Source organism: Muntiacus reevesi, chromosome 10 (genome assembly GCF_963930625.1).
Source record: "Muntiacus reevesi chromosome 10, mMunRee1.1, whole genome shotgun sequence".
Taxonomy (NCBI): Eukaryota; Metazoa; Chordata; class Mammalia; order Artiodactyla; family Cervidae; genus Muntiacus; species Muntiacus reevesi.
Window position 1 is genome coordinate 5,876,025 of NC_089258.1, and position 19,576 is coordinate 5,895,600.

Genomic DNA, 19,576 nt, shown 5'->3' on the forward strand with positions numbered 1-19,576 from the left:
CACTCTGCCACACACACCCCACACACACACCCCACACACCACACACACACACCACACACACACACACCCCACACACACACACACACCAAACCACACACACACCACACACACCCCACACACCACACACACACACCACACACACACACACCCCACACACACACACACCACACACACACCACACACACACACACACCACACACACACACACACCCCCACACACACACCACACACACACCACACACACACACACACCACACACACACACACACACACCAAACCACACACACACCACACACACCCCACACACCACACACACACACCACACACACACACACCCCACACACACACACACCACACACACACCACACACATACACACACCACACACACACACACCCCCACACACACACACCACACACACACCACACACATACACACACCACACACACACCACACTCCCCCACACACACACACCACACACACACAGACACACCCCACACACCCCACACACACACACCCCACACACACAGACACACACCACACCCCACACACACACACACACACCCCACACACACAGACACACACCACACCCCACACACACACACACACACCCCACACACACCACACACACACACTCTGCCACACACACCCCACACACACACCCCACACGCCACACACACACACCACACACACACACCCCACACACACCCCACACACACCCCCACACACACACCACACACACACACACCCCACACACACACACACCACACACACACCACACACATACACACACCACACACACACACACCCCCACACACACACACCACACACACACCACACACATACACACACCACACACACACCACACTCCCCCACACACACACACCACACACACCCCCCCACACACACACACCCCACACACACAGACACACCCCACACACCCCCCACACACACACCCCACACACACAGACACACACCACACCCCACACACACACACACACACCCCACACACACAGACACACACCACACCCCACACACACACACACACACCCCACACACACCACACACACACACTCTGCCACACACACCCCACACACACACACACCCCACACACACACACACCACACACACACCACACACATACACACACCACACACACACACACCCCACACACACACACACCACACACACACCACACACACCACACCCCCCCCACACACACACACCACACACACCCCCCCCCACACACACACCCCACACACACAGACACACCCCACACACACCACACACACCCCCCCCACACACACACCACACACACACCACACACATACACACACCACACACACACACACACACCACACACACACCACACACACCACACCCCCCCCACACACACACACCACACACACCCCCCCACACACACACACCCCACACACACAGACACACCCCACACACACACCACACACACACACCCCACACACACAGACACACACCACACACCACACACACACACACACACCCCACACACACCACACACACACACTCTGCCACACACACCCCACACACACACCCCACACGCCACACACACACACCACACACACACACCCCACACACACCCCACACACACCCCCACACACACACCACACACACTACACACACACACACCCCACACACACCACATACACACACACACCACACACACACCACACAGATACACACACACACACCACACAACCACACACACACACACACACATCTGAAACACTTTGCTGTACAGCAAAATCTAGCATTATAATCAATTATATTTCAATAAAAAAATTTCTTTTAAAAAGTGCCTCAATGAAGAGGTAACAGGTATAGTGTTGAAAAATACGCAGAAGTCACAGATTGGAGAGGAGTTAAGGCTTCCTAGGCAGAGGGGGGAACACATGGGAAGTCTCCAGTCTGTTCTGCATGGAACAGAAATCAGTGAGGTGTACCTGATGGGTGGGGGGCATATGGAAGCATTAGGTGGGGTGCATGGCAGAAGCCTGCCTGGTGTGAAGCTGTTTCTCAGCCATGCCCTTTTATATCCGAGCTTTTGTCCACAGACAGGAGATGTTTATAACATACTTAAGCAGAGGAGTGACATGTTTTAACCCCACTCCAGTGTTCTTGCCTGGAGAATCCCAGGGATGGGGGAGCCTAGTGGGCTGCCGACTATGGGGTCGCACAGTCAGACACGCTGAAGCGACTTAGCAACAGCAGCAGACATGTTTTAAAAGATCGCTTTGGCAGCCGTGTTGAGGATAGATTAGACAAAGGAGAGACAAGGGTCTCTGGCAGTTTTTCAGGAGAGGGAGGTGGATTTTATGGATACTTAGCAGGAGGGAGTGACGCTTTAATAATAATTGAGGAAGGCATGGATCAGGGAGGTAGGACTGAGTTCTGCCTTGAACATGAGCTCATTAGTCATCCAAGAGAAGATGCCCAGGAGGGAGGTAAAGGTGGATTTCTGCAGCTCCAGAGAAGGGAGAAAAGTCATGATATGGATCCAGGAGGCATCTGGGAACAGATGGTCTTTAAAGCCAAAAGTAGACAGGTCCCTATCATAAGGGTTAAATTACATGGAGGCTGTCCACTGGGTATTAGATAAATTTCATTTATTTAGATCAAGGGTCCATGCACTTCTCAGAGATGTTTTAAGAGGTTTGGGAACCCTTGAAATTTTAAATATAACTTTGTTGAAACATAGCTTTTTATTGGGACAAAACTATAGCTTATACGAAATTCTCAAAGGGGTCTGAGCCCAAAAAAGAATTAATACTCTTATGTTTCAATAAATATTTTATATACCCACAATAGTTAGGCCTTGAATTGAATGGAAGAGAGGTTTGGTTCAGGTTGGAAAATGTGTGATATAATGATTTTGTTATTTGATTGTTTTTGGAAAAGGAACCTAGGTTCCACCAGTGTTTGGGGGAGAGTGGGAAGAGGAGAGATGAGAGAGAAGAGAGAGTTTGGTTGGATCCATAATTTGGTTAGAAATATTTTGTATTTTTATTCTGCTCAGATCAAAATCTCCACCAAAAAAAAATACTTCAGATTAAATCTATGTTTTATCACATACCAGAGGAAGAGAATTGAAGTTATTTGTCCATATGTTTTAAAATTATTACATTTGTCATTCTGAATTATATATATAAGTATAAATTTATAATACACAGATTACATTTATATATATTTATAAAATTCAGACTATATATGTATATATTCTAGGAATTCCTAAGCTACCATCCCTTCAGCTCATTCTCATAATTATCTACTATCTCTGGTTTTGTTTCATATACTAAACTTGATCCGAGTTTCTTGACCTTCAGAGCACATAAGCAAGCCTTTCTCCACTTTACAGATCTTTCATAGACAGCTATACTCAGAAGAGAATCTGAGTACAGTATAAAACTTTCCAATTCTTTGGTGAATCAAAGGATACTGTCAAGAATGTGAAAAGTCAGTGATCAAATGAGAAAAACATTTCCAAATCATTTATCTGAGGGCCTAGTATTCTGAATATATAAAGAACACTTGCTAAGTGGCCTCAGTCATGTCTGACTCTATCCGACCCTAAGGACTGCAGCCTGCCAAGCTCCCAGTTCATGAGATTCTCCAGGCAAGAACACAGGAGTGGGTTGCCATGCCCTCCTCAGGGGATCTTCCCCACCCAGGGATCAAACTTGTGTTTCTTACATCTCCTGTACTGGCAGATGGATTCTTTCCAGCAGCACCACCTTGGAAGCCCATCAGGAACTCATAAAACTCAACAATAAAAAGGTAACCTAATTTGAAAATGGGCAATAGCTCAGTTGGTAAAGAATCCGCCTGCAATGCAGGAGACCTCAGTTTGATTCCTGGGTTGGGAAGATCCACTGGAGAAGGAATAGGCTACCCACTCCTGTATTCTTGGGCTTCCCTTGTGGCTCAGCTGGTAAAGAATCCACCTATAATGTGGGAGACCTGGGTTTGATCCCTGGGTTGGGAAGATCCCCTGGAGAAGGGAAAGGCTACCCACTCCAGTATTCTGGCCTGGAGAATTCCATGGACTGTATAGTCCATGGGGTCACAAAAAGTCAGACATGACTGAGTGACTTTCACTTCACTTCACTTAAAGGATTTGAACTAGACATTTGGGCTTCCCTGGTGGCTCAGATGGTAGATCAGATGGTAAGGAATCTGCCTGCAATGCAGGAGATCTAGGTTCAATCCCTGGGTTGGAAAATCTCCTGGAAAAAGGAATGGCAACCCACTCCAGTATTCTGGCCTGGAGAAGTTCATGGACAGAGGAGTCTGGCGTGCTACAGTCCATGGGGTCACAAAGAGTCGGCCATGACTGAATGACTAACACATTTAGAAAGAAAGTGAAATCGCTCAGTTTTAGACTTTTCATTAAAGAAGATATCCAAATAGCCAAAAAGTACATGAAAAGATGCTCAAATCATTAGTCGTTAGGGAAAGACAAATCAAAACCATAATGAGATACCACTTCACACCTAAAGGGTGATAAGGATTTTTTCTTTTTAAACAAAAAACAAGTAGTGGCAACTATAGCAAGAAATTGAGACCTTTATATATTACTGATGGGAATGTAAAATGGTGCAGCCACTGTGGAAAACAGCTGGTCAGTTCCTCAAAAACTTAAAGCTGAAGTTATCATATGACCCAGAAATTCTACTCTTAGGTATATATTCAAGATATCAAAAACATGTCCACAAAAAAAAAAAAAAAAAACACTTATACATGAATGTTCACAACAGCATTATTTATAAAAAGCCAAAAAACAGAAACAACCCAAGAGTTCATCAACTGATGTACAGAGTTTTAAAATGTGGTATATTTTACAGTAGACTATTATTCAGCCATAAAAAAGGAGTGAAATATACATGCTGCAACATGGATGGACCTTGAAAGCATTATGCTAAGTGAAAGAAACCAGAGACTAAAGGCCACATATTGTATGATTCTATTTATAGGAAATGTCCAGAACAGACAAATCTGTAGAGGCAGAAAGCAGATGTGTGGTTGTCAGTGGGTGGAGAGAAAATGGAATTGAGAAGTATGGGGTTTCCTTCTGTGATGATGGAAATGTTCAGGAATGATATGGTGGTGATGGTCACACAACATTGTGAATATTCCAAAACCTACTGTATTGCACATTGTGACTATGCTATATGAATTATATCTCAGTAAAAAAATGCAAAAGACTTTTTTCCTGTTGACTTTACCTGTACCCCAGAAATAAGACAATCATAGAATCCACAAGCTTATAAAAAACTTTTTCATTGTCTTTGCAAAAGTTAAGTACATTCTCATAGGATAAGAATTTCTCATATTTTGAGACGAACAATATCTATTCTAACCCTGTTAAAAAATCAGACTCATTGACTGTATTTATACCTATATTACCAAGAAAGTTTTTGTGCCCAAATAATGACTCATAAAATCCACTTAAAAATTTTTTTTAAAAAATTCAGGCTCATAAAAACTTCACTTAGAAAAGTTTTAGAGAAGTAGAGGAAATATTAGGTGTATTTGCTTAGTGAGTACATTTCTAACATTAGGGATAAATAAAGGTAAAATGATAAAATGACAATGCATTCTATTAAAAGCTTCTTAGAAGTGTCTTCTCAAATTTAAAGCTCTTTGGAAGGGATGATAGAGAATAGGGTGGATATGAATCTAAGCTGCCAGTTTCTTTCCCTGCCTCTCCTTCTGGACATGAAAGCTAAGCTTAGATCATCTGGGTACTTTGGAATTCCACTCTTTTTTTGGACAGAAATTATTTATGTTTCCTTTTGGAAACTGAGTGCCATAAGCTTCCACTATGCACAATGTTCCTGCTTGACCCCCAAGAAAATCCTCTTGTTTCTATTTGTCTTCATATCATACAGCAAGGAAAAGAGTCTATAGGATGAAGAAGCGAGGTTTAACTTTTTAGGACAGGCTGGTATTAGTGTTAAACAAGGAATCAGAAAACATCCCGGTCACCAGAAGATTGTTCGATACTCACGATTCGGTGAAAAAAAATTAGAGGAACTTTTGGTTTTCAAGGTTGTGCTCACTGGCCTTGCCCGTACCCATCTCCCCTGTTAACCCTTTAATAACGCCACAGCTAAACCACAGAAGCTCTCCAAGTGCCAGACAGGAGCAGCCAATCCTTTGTAGGGTCCAGTGTAACAAGTATATGGGCCCCTTGTTCAGAAATTTTTAAGACTCTCCACAAAAGCAATAGCAAGCATAAGCCTGACAGATGCACATGCTGCAAACTCAGGGCTAAAGGCAAGGAGTTTGATCAGACACTGGCTCCCGGCTCCACCATCTCCTTCCTGGGGTGACACGTGAGTTATTTAAACTCCCAGGACCTTGCTTTCCCCACCCAAAACGTGAGGCTAAGCATCCCCATCTGCCACGTTGCTGCCAGGATTTTAAAGTCTCAAGCTAGAATACTATTGTTTAACATGTTTCCCATTTTTCTATGGGGAAAGGAGTGGGAGGTATTTTGACTGGGTGCAAACGGCAGGAAAGCCATTTGGTGAGTGAAATGTGGGTCCATCAAAGATGAAGGAAGGGGGCCACGCGGGCTGCCCTGCCTCACATCTCCAACCTGCCACACTTTGCCTCGCTCTGTGTTTTTATTAGCTTGTATCCCCGGTACATCAGTGGCAGGGGTGATGAAACTGGTGGCAGATTTAACTGCCAGGCAGCTGGGTTACTGTCCCGTGGGTCTTGTTGTCATGCTGAGATCTTAAAGTGACCACGGCTGCTTCGGCGGCTGCTCTCCCAGACACTCCGAGAGAGACCACTGAATAGTTAATCGGTGGCAAAGGAAAGGAAGAGGCTGTTGCTTGCAGAAAGCACAGAGAAGCTGCTTTGAAAAATCCCAAGGTGGCTGAATATCAAGATCATGGTTCCTGCTGTGGGCAGCTGTGTGTGCAGAGGGCAGCCTAAGGGCTTAAAATCAAATCTCCAGCCTGGGTTGGTGCCCTTCCCCTGGGGCTCTGGCAGTGGACACAGAAGTCCTAAACATTACAAAATGAAAAAACCTTCAGTACTATCTGAAGAGGGTGATCATTTAGAGTAATCTTTTTTTATTGTTAGCAGCATCCGTGAATAATATTTTCTAGGGGGGAATAAAAAAAAAAAAAAAAAGGAAAAGGAAAAAAGAGAGTGCTAAGGAGAGAAGAAATAGGATGACTTATTTAGCTGGCAAGAACTGCAGGTCCCTTACCTGAAACCTTCTCATGTCCCTTGGGTTTCCTGCTGTTTTCAAACAATTCTGATTGCACTTGAGGAAAAATTTTAAAAAGAATCTGTGAAGAGAAAGCAACGTGTTACCTTTTTAAGTAAACATTTTTTAAGAAAGACTATATCTGCATTATATTAGATTTGATTGCAAAGTGATTGGATTTCAGGTCTGGGGAATTTCAGCCAGCCCTGCCTGGGAAGGAACACTAGCTGACCGTCTGCAATTTGCAAATTTGGATGTTTTGGATCCCAAGTCAGCTCCGTCACTGTTGAGGGTTGTGGAGTGGTTCACAAGCTGGGTTCTGGTTTGTACACTGGCCCTGAGTGGCTAGGGTGTGCTCTCTCTCAAATAAAAAAAGAGAGGGGAAGAAGAAGAAATGCTTCACAAACAGGAGTAACTCCTGCTGTACAAAAATCTCTCTCTCCAGAGGCTTAAAAATGACACGACTTAGCTCAGAATCCCAGGGTTCCTCACATATGTCGCTTTCTGCTGGCCACAGACATTTGCACATGTACACACCTCACACGTAAACCCTCGCCCACAAAGGGGGTCTGATATTTTCAACCGATAGATATGAAATCAAAAAACAATGATACCTAAGACAGTCAGTCTGTGCAGGTATATGCTGGGGTTTTTATGACTAATAACAAGTGTGAATGTCCTTTCAGACCTTCTATAGATTATCCAGAAAAATACAAAGGTGCAGAATACTGGTCTGAGGTTACCACTCGTAAGACATATTTTTAAGCCAGTATTATTCTAGATAACCCTTCTGTGCACTTTTAGAATTGGGCTTCTTTGATCAGATGAGGACAGAAACCAAGAAAAATGGCAGAAGTTGGTCTTTTCAGCCATTTACCTGTTTAATGTTTGGAATTTTGTTTTGAAATACAATAAGTTTTTCATTTATTTCACTTGCAGAGTCCTTTTCCTTAAAAAAAAAAAAAAAATTCAGCTTTTGCAGTGTTAAAGTCCCAGGTGAGCAAGGCCTATTTCCCTTTCTGTTACTATGACAACGAAATTTTACCGCAGTCCCAAAGTCCCTTCAGAACTCTCACATCCATGCCTTGAATTAGAACTTTAAAGGAAAAGATATACATTTTCCCCAGGATTTACCAACAAAAATAAGTAGAAATCAACAATGCTTCCCCAAATTCTATTTTTTAAAGCAACGGTTGGTGAGATGCTCCCATGGTGACCTTCTATTTATTTTTATTTCTTTCACGATCACACAAAAGAATTAGAGAGCGCTCCAATTAATTGTATTTAGCACTTAAAAAAAAAAACAAAACACTGGTGGGAAGATAAACAGTAAATGATGAAAGAGGAGAGAAGAGGAATTGCACTCTTTAGAGCATTTTCTCTAGATTTACTAAAAATATTTGACCAAGTGCTCCTGACCCCTATGTATGAATAAGGCTGGGTGTGTATTTGGAAAGAATAGCTAAATAGTATTTTCAAATTTTATAGCATCTGCTTTTCATTTCTCTTTTTGAATCTGTTCTGGGGTGGGAGGTTAGGCATCACTTCCTGGGCCATGAAGGTGTCCAGGGCTGTTATCTGAGGTACCAGGCAGAGAATACAAGGCAGAAGAGATGCCCCTTGATGCTTTCTGTAGCGTTCAAGCTCACAACCTGCCTCTGCTTTCAAAAGTGCAATGGGGTGTTTGTCTAGAGCAGCTGGAGCATGTTAGAAAAGAAGGCTGCCTTGTATTTAATAACAGATTAATCAGAATTCAAACATTTTCTTTTTTAAGGGGGAGTATATTTTCACTTGTGCCTTCCTAGCAGGGTCACCAACAGCCACTTAAAATGCCTGGAGATGCTGTCACGAAAGACTTAAAACCAGCCATTTTCTCACTTGAGTCTCTTTCCAACCAACAGCCCCTGACCTCACACGGAAATTGCTCTCTAACACAGACTCACTCCCAAGTGGCTCAGTGCTAAAGAATTCTCCTGCCAATGCAGGAGACACAAGTTCGATCCCTGGGTCAGGAAGATCCCCAGGAGAAGGAAATGGCAACCCTCTCCAGTATTCTTGCCTGGACAATCTCATGGAGAGAGCAACCTTGCAAGCAACAGTCCACGGGGTTGAAAAGAGTTGGACAGGACTTAGCAACTGAGCACTGTCCCTCACACCCCCCCTCAACTGATCAGTAATTTATACCTTTTCCCCTACTAAAACCAAATTTTCTCTTTCTCACAAAGTCCTTCATTTTTGGAAAGTTTCATCACCACTGGGCTCCTTATAATGCATTCTCTTTGTTATATTTCTCCTCATCTACCCAATCCCCTCTTTCCCCAAAATGTACCTGCTGAAAACATTAATGTTCACCAAGGCATTATTAGATGCATGGTATGGAAGTGCAAAGGAGATAAATGTTTACATAAAATCAAATTGATTTAAGGGAAGAGGCGGCCTGCTGAAAGACTTTATTCATTTTAAATTAGGACCCTTAACAGTTCTTCGGTTAGAAAACCCCTCCCCATTTTGACTCTTTTCCCTGCCTGGGGTCTGAGTTTGTAACCTACCCAGTACCCAGCACGCTAAGGATATAACATCCTGTTCACAAAAGGGAAGTGAAGGGCAGAGGAGGGAGGGAGGAGGTGAGAGAGAGAGGGAAAAAAATTCTCTTACATTGTATAATACTTTCTAAAGGAAAGTATAACTACTTCTAAATGGCTAGCACAGGAAATTATGGCCTGTGAATTTCAGATGTAGACCTAGAAATCAACTGAAATGAATTCTGGGGCTTCCCAGGTGGCTCAGCAGTAAAGAATCTGCCTGCCAATGTAGGAGACACAGGAGGCACAGGTTCGATCCCTGGGTTGGGAAGATACCCTAGAGGAGGGCATGGCAACCTGCTTCAGTCTTCTTGCCTGAAGAATGCCATGGACAGAGAGCCTGGCAGGCTACAATCCAGGGGATCACAAAATGTCGGACACGACTGAGTGTGCAACGCTCACACACATGGAGCTTACTGACCTCTCCAGTTTTCTTCTTTTCCTTTTACTGATGTCTCCCACCTTCCTCCCCTCCACCCCCTGCACCCGCCATGCTCAGGGGGTTTGGTACAGAACCCCCTACTCACCATCTCACCCATTAACCATAGGGTAACTTGCAGAGAACAAATCCCGTGCATCTAGATCCCTGTGAAGCCTGGAAAACGTCAGCTCTCTCCACTCAGAAATGGGAAACCAAAGTGAACCACAGGATTCAGAGCAAACACGCAGAGACTCATCAGGCTGGAGGTTGTAATTTTCACTTTCTCCAAACAATGTTGACTTCAGAAATATTCTAACCACTTATTGCAGTACTTCCGGCCAGGCTTCTGATCTCATTCCTTATGAGTGCAGGCTAATGGCGACAGGTTTGTCCTTGTTTTATGAGAGAAAGGGGAATAGAGAGTGGGATCCAAACCTAAACTCAAGCCCTCAGCTTTCAATCTGATTCCTGGGTCCAGTGAGGCATGAGGACAGACCCCAAGGCATTCATTCCTTCACTACACTGATATCTATTAAATGCTGACAGTGTACAAGTCTTGAGTTCCTACCAATTATGTAAGCAGGTCGCTTCACTCCTCTGGGCCTCAGTTTCTATGACTGTTAGAAGGGTTTAACTGGATTATCTCCAGTGTTTCTTCCAACCTTAATATGTTGTGACTGCAAAGAAAAATGCGTAAAGTTGACAACCCTCCAGAAATGGAAACATTGGGAGAAGAAACTTCTGAAGACAAAAGTCTATGACTTACTGAAGTCCAAGAGGGGGTGTGTGCAGGGGTTTTCTGAGAGAGGACAACCCTCCCGAACAGAGACTATGAAAGAAGAATCACCAAGATAAGCTGATGGGTAGAAAATGAGGCATCTTGGTTGATACCTTGGCAAGAGGTTGATGGGCTGGTTATTGAGTAAGAGGCTATTCTCTTAGGATCCTTTCTCTGTGCTTTGGCAGCAGGAGAAAGTAGCCAGGAATATCACAGATAACAGCCATCTCTACCCCTGCCTACCATCTTGTATGGCCCAGTAGCTTAAGGGTACAGGTTCACAGGGAGGGGGGAAGAAAGTTTGCCAGATGTCAGCTCTGTGCCATACTCCAAGCTATGTGCTTGATATCCATCACCTCATTTATTTCCCACAACAACTATATGAGTGATGAATCATCTCACAGCTAGGAAAAACAAAGGTGCCAAGAATTTATGAAATTTGCCCAAAGATCACAACTTGTCAGCAACAGAAACAAGGATTTGAACTGGTGGATCTTTCTGCCTGCAAGCCCCATCTGGAGTTCTATGCTTCCTGCACCAATTAGATCATGGTGATGGTTACACAACTTGGTCAATATATAAAAAACCACTGAATTGTACACTTTGGATGGGTGAACTTTATAGTATGTAAACTATATCTCAATACCACTGCTTAACTTTGTATAGGTAAATCAAGAGAAATCCTAGATAATTCCTCCTTATTTACTGGTTTAATTTATGAATTGGTTCTCTAGTATCCTCCGAAAGCAAACTATAAAGAGTTTTTAAAAAGTTAAAATATATATGAGTGTACGTGTGTGTGCTCATTCATCTCTAACTCTTTGCAACTCCATGGACTGCAGCCCACATGACTCCTCTGTCCATGGGATCCTCCAGACAAGAATACTGGAGTGGGTTGCCATTTCCTACTCCAGGGGATCTTCCCATGGCAGAGATCAAACCTGCTTCTCTTGCATTGGCAGGCTCATTATTTACCACTTGAGCCACCTGGGAAGCCCAAATATATGTATATATAACTGTTTAGAGAGAAATTTCAGAAAACATAGTCTGAAAAAAAAATTTTAAAACAACAACAACAAAAAACCTGTGAAGGATTTTGGTTTCTTGGAGAGTGAGAGAGAGATTATAGCACTCCAAAAGGAAATATTAGGTCAATGATAGTCGCACAGAAGTAAATGCTTATGACTAAAAGCCCTGCTGAATTCATTCCTTTACTCATCTGGCCAATTATGAAGTGTGGAGTGTGTGCCATGAAGGTTCAGCAGAGTGCCAAACAAGACAGATAAAATCCTTGCTTCCATGGCACACACAACCAAACTATGCAAAATGTGCTTCTTCGGTTTCTGAGATGAGCCTGGAGACCTCTGAATACGGGTCTGAAAAAGATCCTAAGAAGCTTCCCTGGTGGTTCAGTGGTAAAGGATCTACCTGAAATGCAAGAGCCACAAGAGACACGGATTCAATCCCTGGGTCGGGAAGATCTTCTGGAGGAGGGCATGGCAACCCACTCCAGTATTCTTGCCTGGAGAAACCCCATGGGCAAAGGAGTCTGGCGGGCTACAGGCCATAGTGTTGCAAAGAGTTGGACATGACTAAAGTAACTTAGCACGCACGCAAAATCCTAAGATTACCTAGTACCCAAGAAATCTTTTCTCCCAATCTCTGGAATATTAAAGCACAAAGCACTGTTCAAGAACATAATAAAGCCTCCTAGGTGGCTCTAGACATGTCCTGAATCCATCCCAAGTAAAAAACTGAGATTCAAACTAGATGTACAAATAAGGTACAAAGTTCAGGTATGGTGGTGGGGGCAGTGGGAAATCTCTAAATTACAGGAAGAGTAACAACTTAATATTCATGCCCGACCTGAGATTATAGCTAATGATCTGACTGATGCAAAACCCAGGGCTTCCCTGGTGGCTCAGCGGTAAAGAATCTGCCTGCCAATGCAAGACAGGCAGGTTCAATCACTGGATCTGGAAGATCCCCTGGAGAAGGAAATGGTAACCCACTCCTGTATTCTTGCCTGGGAAATTCCATGGACAGAGGAGACTGGCGGGTTGCATGGGGTTGAATACAGTCCATGGGGTTGCAAAGAGTTGGACATGACTGAGCAACTAAAGAACAGTGCAAAATCCAGCATACTATTTCCCCAGATTTGTGGAAGAGAACATTCAATCTAACTCTAATTAAAAAAAAAAAAAAAAAAACTTTCAGAAAGCACTGAGAGAGGCACAGAGGCTTCTTTCAAGAAAAAGGTTGACTGCATGCTCAGTCGCTTCAGTTGGGTCCAACGTTTTGTGACTGAATGGACTGTAGCCCTCCAGGGTCCCCTGTCCATGGGATTCTCCAGCCAAGAATACTGGAATGGGTTGTCATGCCTGTCTCCAAGGGATCTTCCTGTCCCAGGGGTCGAGCCCAAGTCTCCTGCATCTCCTGCATTGCAAGTGGATTCTTTACCACTGAGCCGCTGGGGAAGCCCCCAGAAAAAGAGTAGACAGGGGTATACAGCCAAAGAAAGTGAATTTGGCACTAGTAATAGCTACCATTATGCAGCACCCTTGTCTATGCAAAATAATATGTAACATGCCCTTCACTTTGAAATTTCATTTCTTATTCCCTTAAAAAATTTCTAATTCCATCTACCCTGGAAACAGCGTCTGTGAGGACATGGCCATGTCTTACATGCTGTGAAGATGGGGAACTCCCAGCCTCTCCAAAGTTCAAGAGCTGGGATGCTGTATCTGATTCTCTCTCAGCCATAATGACCATATATGCAGGTTGGGTCACTAAAGTCTGAGCCACATGTAAGGCTGATAAACTATGTAGGCACTTAAAGGTCTATGTCTATTGATTTCTGAAGAAGAGACATTTCATCTGGATTAACTGCTGAACTTTGTTTTCCAGGGTCCAATAAGTTAAAATATAATTGGCCTCCTCTGTTTGCACATACTTCTGAAAAGAAAATAATTCTGATCTCTTAGAATATATATCATTTTTGAGAACTATGTTGGAATGCACTGAATCATAGAAGCATATTTGAAAGAAATGGGCAGTTGCCTCTCTTCTGCCAGGATTCTTTCAAGCTTACATTCTTTATAGGACCAGGCAGAGGGAGAAGCCATGATGGATGGACGTATCCATGGGGCTATTTTCTTACTCTAAGAACTGACCATATGGCAGCTCACTCTGTTTTATATGGTAGAAAAATCCCTAAGTGATTGGTTTCCACTTAAGACCAGTGTAAAACACAGTGATAATGTTCTAGCTTTAATTTAGGTCTTAACTGTAATATCCTCTTTGAACCTTCTAACAATAGAGAAAACACATTTTCCTCCCTTGAAAGCCTCCAACAGAATACAAAATCAGGCTGCCCAAACAAGGAGAAGCATAGCAGTGGACCCCTTCCTTGGCTTGATGATGATGTGACCTTCATCAATCTATTGATTATTGAGGTGTCAGCCCACGATGAGAAAGGGACCTGGAACTCTAAAGGCCTTGTGAAGACTCTCACACGAGTCTATAAAAGTGAGGAGACTTTGGAAAGTCTCCAATGGCTCAGTGGTAAAGAATTCACCTGCCAATGCAGGAGACAGGGGTTCCATCCCTAGGTTGGGAACATCCCATGGAGAAGGAAATGGCAACCCACTCCAGTTTTCTTGCCTGAAAAATCCCACAGACAGAGGAGTCTGGTGGACTACAGGCCAAAAAGTCACAAAGAGTCAGACATAACTGAACAGCCAGCAGTAGGTGCTGGGAAGTCAAACTTCCAGCTGACTCCTGCTATACGCTGATAAAAGTGGCAGTGGGACATCTGAGGGATGGCTGGTTGGTACTTGAGATCCGCTTGGTGAGATGGTGGTTGGTACAAAGACCCAAGAAGATCCATGGAAAGAGGAGACAATTTAAAATTTTTGACTGGCTTATTTAAGTTCAAATCGAATACTCCTTTTTATAAGCTGATTTTCTATGCAATCTGTTTATTTAAATGGCTCCTTAAAAATGTAAATATAAATACACAAATAGAGTAGGTACAGAATCTTTAATCTCCACAGACATTCTTAAAGGGTTGTGTTGCCATTAAGGCTTTTTGTATCACCATCAAGGCTTAGTCACCTGCATGATTTCAATGAAATTGAAACAATTCAGATCTGAAAGATTTAAGTTTAAAGAAATATTTTAAGGAATATTTTTTTTTACATCTGATTACATATTTTCTTTTTATTTCTTGGCCACACCATGTGGTTTGTGGGGTCTTAGTTCCCTGACCAGCGATTGAAACTGTGCCCCCTGCAGTGGAAGCACGGAGTCTTAACCACTGGACTGCCAGCTAACTCCCTACTTCTGTTTACATTTACTCTAACTCCCCTTGGCTAAAAGTCTAATTTTTATAATAATTATATTAATAATAATGAATAAATAGCACCTAATCATTGACTTCATACTATTCACGATGTATGATTTCATTTAATCCCCTCAACTCTGAGAGGAGGAGAATTAACATCCCCATTTTACAGAGGAGATAATCAAGACTCAGTTTAGATTACTTGCCCAAAGGCAAGCAACTAATAAGCAGAAGAGCCCGGAGAGGACCTCAGGTTTGTCTGACTCAGAAAAACTTTGTTAAGGCAGGAGCTTGGCCAAGTTTCTTTGGAAGGAAAAGATGGAACACATAGCCAAGCAGTTCTTTTTTTTTTAGGGGATCAGTACCTCATTGATCTACACAGGAGATCACATCACTTCCTTCATCTTTGTAAATAAGAATGGAGTCATTCTACATGTTATAAAACAAGACAAGAAAACCAACAACAATGCCTATCATTCATATCAGGGACTATGTTCTCTAGAAATTCTGTGGCAGTACTAGAAGCTGCAGAGGGAGATTAGCAAGTCTATCAGATATTTGGGAAACAAGACATCTCAAGAACCCACATGGTCCAAAGAAGGCATGGCCCAAATAGCTGTAGCACCTGCAAAAAGAATGTGAAATGTTGCTTAAGTGGATGAGGAAAATACAAAGTCATTCATCCACCAAGACTATGGAGGGGGAGAAAAAAAGCCGGAAGTCAAACATGTAACATAAGAAGTTGAAATAAGTCTTGGAAAAATTTTTTGTGAATAAGTCACCAAAGCTAAATTTTGAAAATCATTACCCAGGGGACAGAGGAGAGTCTTCTACATTGGAGATTTTTAAATAGACCAACAAGCAAACTCCTTTGGCGACAGATAGTTTCGTCCTATATGTGGCAGCTCACCAGGGTGTCCCTATGAAGCCATTTCCAGATGATGTCAAGGCTTTTGCAGTTATTATTATTGTTGCTGTTGTTGTTGTTTGCTTGCTTAATATTTATTGTAAAAAGAAAAAAAAAAAGTAGGGACCTTTAGTTTCATCTTCTGTAACATGACCTCCCAGGCCAGGAGTGAGGATCCATGCAAAGTGTTTAGGTAAATGCCTGGTACCCGGTGACTTGGTGGTAAAGAATTTGCCTGCCACTGCAGGAGACTCAAGTTCAATTCCTGGGTCAGGAATAGTCCTGGAGGAGGAAATGGCAACCCACTCCAGTATTCTTGCTGGGAAATCCCATGGACAGAGAAGCCAGAAGTCAACTAGTACCTTTACCATTTGATACGCCCCCCTCCTCTGAATTATCCCTTCTCACCAGCCACACTTGAAAATGGCCCATTTTCCAAACAAACCTATACCAGAGGGGAGTTGCCACGAATTCAAACCTGCTTCTCTCTGCACTGTTTCCCTCTCAGTATTGGTATATACTCTGCTTGAAGAACTTCCCTGAATCTTTAGGGAGGGGTACTTTAAAAAGAAAAAAAAAGGAGACGAACATGTAATTAATCCATGATAACAGATTGCAGAAAAAGCGCAACAATGAAAAAGATGGTAGGTCAAAATTCCTGTGGCGGTTTCTAATAACCCGTGGTCAGGCAAAAGAATTCAGAGCTGCCTACACCCGCTGCCTGGCAGCGCGCCCCATCAAATCATTTTCTATTCGGCATTCACTCCCAATTATAAGCTCCTGGAAGTGGCATTTCAGTTTGGAAATGGACCCTTCATTACCAAACACACTGCCTCCTGAGCGGAATCCGCTGTGTTCACTTAGGCACCAGAAGGGAGCGACTCCCCAGCTTATGCGATTCCAACACCCTATCTACAGGCTTCATTTCAAAGCCATCTCATGATTTCTCTGGAAGTGAATGTCTCCCATAGCTCAAGTGGCAAGCAATCGACTGTAAACAGCTGCCAAGGTGCAAAAAACAGGGGCTTCTTTGATTCGCCACTTATTTCTGACCAGCGACATGCTATAGTGTCTTGAGGACCTGAGGTTACGTGTAGGGATTTTTTTTTCCTTCTGTATTCAGACATGTCTTCACTCTTCTGAATTCCATTACTTGGCACCAGGAGGCTTGTAGGGAGAAAAATCTCCAAGGAGAAGAGCTTGTTTTTGCACTCGGATGAAAATCTGACACCATTAATGAAAATAATAATTGAACTCTCTGGGCTTGAATTGGAATGAAACACAACACTAAGAGCATGTTTGTAATTCCAATTGTTCTCATAAACTGTCTTTGGAGGGCTCTTTGCAACGCTCACGGTTCCATCTTTTCCTTTTTTGTTGTTTTTAACCTGTATCTTCTTCACCCTATCCCTTCCTCTCTTTTCTCATCAAGAAAGAAAAAAGAACTCTGAGCAACACTGGGCATGCTACAGACTGACTTCAGGAAACATCTTTCAGTGAGACTTCAGAACTAGAATACAAATCTATTTCCCATTCCAATGCCAGGACGACTTGGGTTAAAGAAATGAAGTTATTAGCCAGCCATCAGCTTAGTGGGTCTTTACCATCCCATTTCCGGAGCGGCCCATTCGCCCCTCTGCAGCCTCCCCCTCCCCCTCCCACCTTTCTGCCCTCCCCACGAAGCTCATCTATGCTAGGCTGAGCAGTGAACACCAATTACACCAAAAGCCCTTTGCTGCTGCCTGGTCCGCTGGTTTTACTGTTTTGCCAGATGGTTGAGGCCAATGTGTAAAACTCTCTACCATACCATTAATTCATAACTCGGTAATAACTTTCCCACGGCTCCAGGAAATTGAAACGAAGTGCAAATGTGAATATTTGGAAAGGGAATCAAGGTTGGGCCACTATTTACACTCGACAGAATAGATACCAAAAAGATGCCCCTTTTACACAGGATGGAGTGTTAACTTTCCCGAAAAGAAGGCCGACTGATTTCATAGGCAACGTTTGATTATGTAGCAAAAAGCTCAGAGAGTTTGCGTCCCTCTGATCACTGCTTCTCTCTGCAGTTTTCAGCTTGCTACCTATAGCACCTATGGGTCCATTCGCTAATGACCTTGAGTTTGAGCATCTATGTAATGTTATATTCTGATGACAGAATTGTAGATTAGCAGATATGAATGCATTCTCTTGCTAAGACAGGACACCATCCAATGTTTGTTAGCATCATTAAACTAAAACTGACTTTTCACCTGCTCCCATACCATATGCAGCTGCAAATTTTTAAATTAAACTATGAAGCCATGCATAAATTTACATATATTACAGACTAGCCTCTCCATTTAACATGCAAATGTACTCCAATGTTTCAGAACACCTTCTGTCGCTAATTAATTTGCTGAATTATAATTAGACTAATCCTGCATAATTAATAAGCACAGATTTTTTTTTAATTTGTAAGCAGCTTGAGGAGATCATTCACTTCCTTCTATAAACTGCTAAGTAAGTGTTAAAAAAAATCTGGAAAGAACATGTGCGAAAAGGTATGTTTGATGTCGCATACAAACTCAAACTAGCGTGGAGGATACAGAAGTCAGTATTGATAAAGGTACATATTTGAAGCCAACATTCAAACAATCAAAAAAAGTCGCATTCAGAGGATGGGGACTAATTCTCCCTTTGTCTCCTCGTATATAGTGTTTTATTCTTTGCCTTCTATCCGTCGGATCTTCCAAGATCACAGAGGCGGGAGAGGATTAAAGTAACCGTATGTTGTATTAGAAGAGATAATGATATTAACACTCCACTGTATATCAAAACACTCTGTGCATGCTGGGTGCTTATAAGCCCCTTTGATGGTATTTGGAGTCATTTTCATTTTGGCTGCCAAAAACACCCGAGATCCATCTAGTGGAAACAATTAAGTTCCATTAGTACTGTATCCATTCGGTAATGATTACAATGAAGGGTCCCTCTTTCATGCTGAAGAGTAGAGTCTCAAAGAAACGTATGCATCTGTGTGCTTGACAATGTGAAACTAGACAGAAACCAACCGTGAAGCTTAATTCTCCCCAAATAAACCAGGATCCGGAGAGCACAAGGTATGGATCAATGACCGACGCAGAAAATTTGAAACAAGATTGGAATCTAGAAGGTCAAGGTAAGCTTAATAGATGTGTGTGTGTGCTCAGTGGTGTCCAACTCTTTGGGACCCCATGGACTGGAGCCCACCAGGCTCCTCTGCCCATGGGATTCTCCAGGCAAGATACTGCAGTGGGTGACC

At 42.9% G+C, this 19,576-nt stretch overlaps 1 protein-coding gene across 1 annotated transcript in view; it reads right to left on the bottom strand.

Moving 5' to 3' along the window:
- EBF2 (EBF transcription factor 2) overlaps positions 1–19,576 on the bottom strand; it is a 219,180-nt gene that overhangs the window by 62,160 nt on the left and 137,444 nt on the right. The window contains exon 7 of the mRNA XM_065946596.1: positions 7,261–7,342. Coding sequence (XP_065802668.1) covers positions 7,261–7,342 — 82 coding nt within the window. The remainder of the gene's footprint in view (positions 1–7,260; positions 7,343–19,576) is intronic.